Source organism: Kryptolebias marmoratus, linkage group LG8 (assembly GCF_001649575.2).
Source record: "Kryptolebias marmoratus isolate JLee-2015 linkage group LG8, ASM164957v2, whole genome shotgun sequence".
In the NCBI taxonomy this organism is placed as follows: Eukaryota; Metazoa; Chordata; class Actinopteri; order Cyprinodontiformes; family Rivulidae; genus Kryptolebias; species Kryptolebias marmoratus.
Genome location: NC_051437.1, coordinates 474981 through 478614, shown reverse-complemented (window position 1 = coordinate 478614; position 3634 = coordinate 474981). Strand labels below are relative to the sequence as shown.

Genomic DNA, 3634 nt, shown 5'->3' with positions numbered 1-3634 from the left:
TTGTCATTTGTAATCATCAAAATTAAACAAAATAAACATTTGAAATATATGAGTTTGTATGTAATGTATGAATATAATATACAAGTTTCACTTTTTAAATAGAATTACTGAAATCAATCTACTTTTTCATGATATTCTAATTTTATGACCAGCACCTGTAATCACAAAAAAACCATGAAATTACAAAGAAAAACATCTTTATAGATTTTTTCCCAAAAAAGCTATCTGCCTTTTGGTTTATACAAGTATTACGCCTTTGTTACACTCTCATTCTTCATACAACTCTGAACCCATTTAATTTGAACTAATGAAGAAGTGTCAGCAACAATCTCAAACCATTTTCTTGTTTCATCAACCATCCCTCTGATGACACTTTATTTGGGAACTGATGATATAAATCAGTTGTTCTTTTAAAAATATTTCAGCCATTTTCCTCTTTATAACACTCCACACATTTTTATTAAAAACAGACGTATGCTACAGGTTCACACACTCAAACTATGAGGCTATGTTGTTACAGTAGGAGGTCTGCCGTTGTTCACAGGTTAAACATTGCTTTGATGGAAGCACCTGTCTCTGCAGAAACGACACATCCACCTCCACCTGTATTAGTGGTCCTTTCAAACTTCTCCGTTCCATCTCAGACCTTAGATTTTACGCCTGAACACGGTTTCTCTGTGCTGGCAGCTGAAACCTGGACTCTGTCCACAGTCCTCCTGTCTGTCTCAGATGAGCTCATGTCCAGAGAACTCTGCGGTGTTTTAGGCTTACAAGGAGCCTGAAATGTATTTGGTTGAAAAAGGAATATGAAAAAAAGACAAGAAGAGTAATTCTATGTGTGTGAGCCACTGCTACTGGCCTAGCTTGAGTTTTGGGTGGCGTGAGCTTCTCTGTACTGCTGAGTCCAGCTCCGAGGATCCTGTTCATGAAGCTGAAATCAAACAAAGAATCCTTCTGTTATTTGTGTTGAAACGGGAGCAGGCAGGGATTCTCTGATCACCAACAATGTACTTACTTTACCCATAAACTCCAGAATTCTGGCTTTGGACACCTCGGCGTCAGCTCGTGGACCCCAGCGAAACTCATACTCAACAGGTTCTGTGTGTGGGATTCGTAAATACTCCAGGTATCTACAGACAACAGGCAGATCAGTTTCAGTCACATGGAAGCCCTGCTCCCACACATTGATAAACAAGCTTCTTTTCTGATAAATGCAGTAAAAACACAAACAAACACCAGTTTAGATGGTAACACCAATTTCATCATCGAGAGCAAGAGATTTGATGTGTGACCTCAGTGAGCAGAGTGTTCACGAAATTGTAGAAGACCCATTCTTCCATTGTAGCCAACTTATTTATTAGAACTTATGTATCATAAAGCACTTTGGATCGCCTTGCTGCTGTAGAAATAAATTTCACTTCACTTCTTTGGGAACAGTCAGCAGATCAAGGGCTTTTTAGATTTGTCACTAAAGATCAGATTGCATTTGGAAGGTGATCAATACACACACTGAAAAAGGTTTGTCCTCAGACCACCTCCAAAGGTCTTCAGAGGCAGAGAGAGGGTCTGAACACCTTTTATCTGCATACCTTTGGTGGTCTGAACCATAGACATGTGTTCAATTGTTAGACTTTGTAAGGGAAGCTGGAAGTTCAAGACAAAGCTGTCACAGCGTCCCCACAGGATGGTCCCAGTACAAGTTTTAACAAACAGGACTTTGTTCTTGGTAAAATGGAAAAAAAACAAATGTTTCCTCAGGTGTTGACTAATGTTTCATGTAGTTCTTACCTTGCTGCTGTATGGCCAAATATTCATTTCTCTACATTTATCTGTAATTAGTTATTTTATGATTTTTAAGAACTCATGGAACACCATGATTGCTTGTGGAGGAGTAGGCGGAGCTGAGAGTCCCACATCACTGTCTACAGATGTTGGCACCTTGTGGTTCTGCTGGCTTCAAATCCAAACAAGAGAAGGTGGGAACATCTAGTTCAGTCATTTAGCCTGTAGTACAATAAGATAAACAAAAGGCAGGCTGGACTGCTGAATAAAAGCTTGCTGCTTTGAGTGCTGAAGATAGATGTGGAGGATCATGGTGGACTAAAGCATGCCCAGAAATGATTTGAATTATACATTTATTTAAAGATTCAAATGTCTGAAAAGGAAAACTACTTTAGCTAAAACAAGGGGGTGGACTGCCTTTTAAAAAAAATCACAGCAGGTTAATGTTTGCAGAGTGAGTGCTGGCCAGCCCCGCTGTGCTGCAGCGGGTCGGTTACTTCCACTCTTCAGCTGCTCTGTGGTGTGGTATAAACCAGAGTCTACGGTCTGAAAGATACTGGCTCTGAACACACCAACACTGTTGACCGATGCTTGGTGCAGGAACCTCAGTCTGAGTGAGGAACAACACATCTGTGTGATAGAAATCAGGGTGTGTCAAACTTGGAGTAATGTGAGCACAAAGAACGGGCTAGAAGCAAACAGATGGAAACAGGCCTGTAGTGTGTATCAGAGTTCAACAGCATCTTCAGAGCAGACGTCCATAATTCAGTTCTTCATTTCAACTATCCACAAGTGCCATTTGTTCTTGTCACAGTTAATATTTCAGATTCCTCAAACATAAACCTTCTCCTCATGGTGTTATAGCACCAAATACCCACAAGTCCCTTCTTCCTGAACACTCGGAAAATGTAAAAGAAACTGTGAGACGTCTACAGTGCCACTGTTAGAGTCAAACATTCATTTTAGATAGAAAAAATAAATCAATCTAAAATCCAGTATCCATAATGCAACTCCTTAAATAGCTATAAGACTAAAGACCAGCAACAACATAATCACAAATATCTATAAAGATATTTTGAATGATAATGAAGAACTTGATAGGATGAAATTTTAACATGAAACAGGTGAAATGACTGAAAACAAAAAGTAAAACTTAGTTTGTCAACCTGGAAATGTAATTCTTACTAGTATGAATGTTATGGATATCTTTGATTTCAACTCTAACTTGTATGAATGTCAATCTTAAAAGGGAAATCCTTATTATATAAAAAAGTAATGAGCAACAGGTGTGTGATTTGCTTATATGTAATAAGTACAGCCTGTCGTGAGCAAAGAGCAGAATATACTACAATGACATCATTAATTTACCTTTTTATTAGAGCATCTTGTAAAAATGTGATAAATGATTGTGAACTAGTTGAGTCTGGATCTGTGAATTTAGTTCAGAAGATTTAGGTGGTGAATTACAAGCTTGAGTTAGTTTAGTTTAAATCTGGAACTAGATCCAGTGAAGGGTGAACTTGACAACAAACTTGTTCTTAAACAAGAACAAGTTAAAAAACAAAAGGTCTCAAACGCTTCCTGTCCAAGCTTTTCCTTTCTTTTCTGTTTCCTGTGTATGAAATCAGGACAAACTGTGGCTGGAGCTCATCTGATGCTTAAAGGCTGGCCTTCAGCTTTATGTTAAAGATAAAAACGTGATCAATCAATCAATCAAATTTTATTTGTATAGCACATTTCAGCAGCAAGGCATTTCAAGGTGCTTTACATAATTAAAAAACAAAATAAAAACAGCATGTGACATTGAATAAACAGTAAGAAAGAGACAAAAACCCGCACTCTAACCCTAATT

General features: G+C 38.1%; 1 protein-coding gene across 1 annotated transcript in view; it reads right to left on the bottom strand.

Annotated features, from left to right (window-relative positions):
* Positions 1–440: 440 nt before the first annotated feature.
* ndnl2 (necdin-like 2) overlaps positions 441–3634 on the bottom strand; it is an 8695-nt gene continuing 5501 nt past the window's right edge. The window contains exons 10-11 of the mRNA XM_017439269.3: positions 1016–1130; positions 441–931 (exon numbers count right to left, since the gene is read on the bottom strand). Coding sequence (XP_017294758.1) covers positions 860–931; positions 1016–1130 — 187 coding nt within the window. The 3' untranslated portion in view covers positions 441–859. The remainder of the gene's footprint in view (positions 932–1015; positions 1131–3634) is intronic.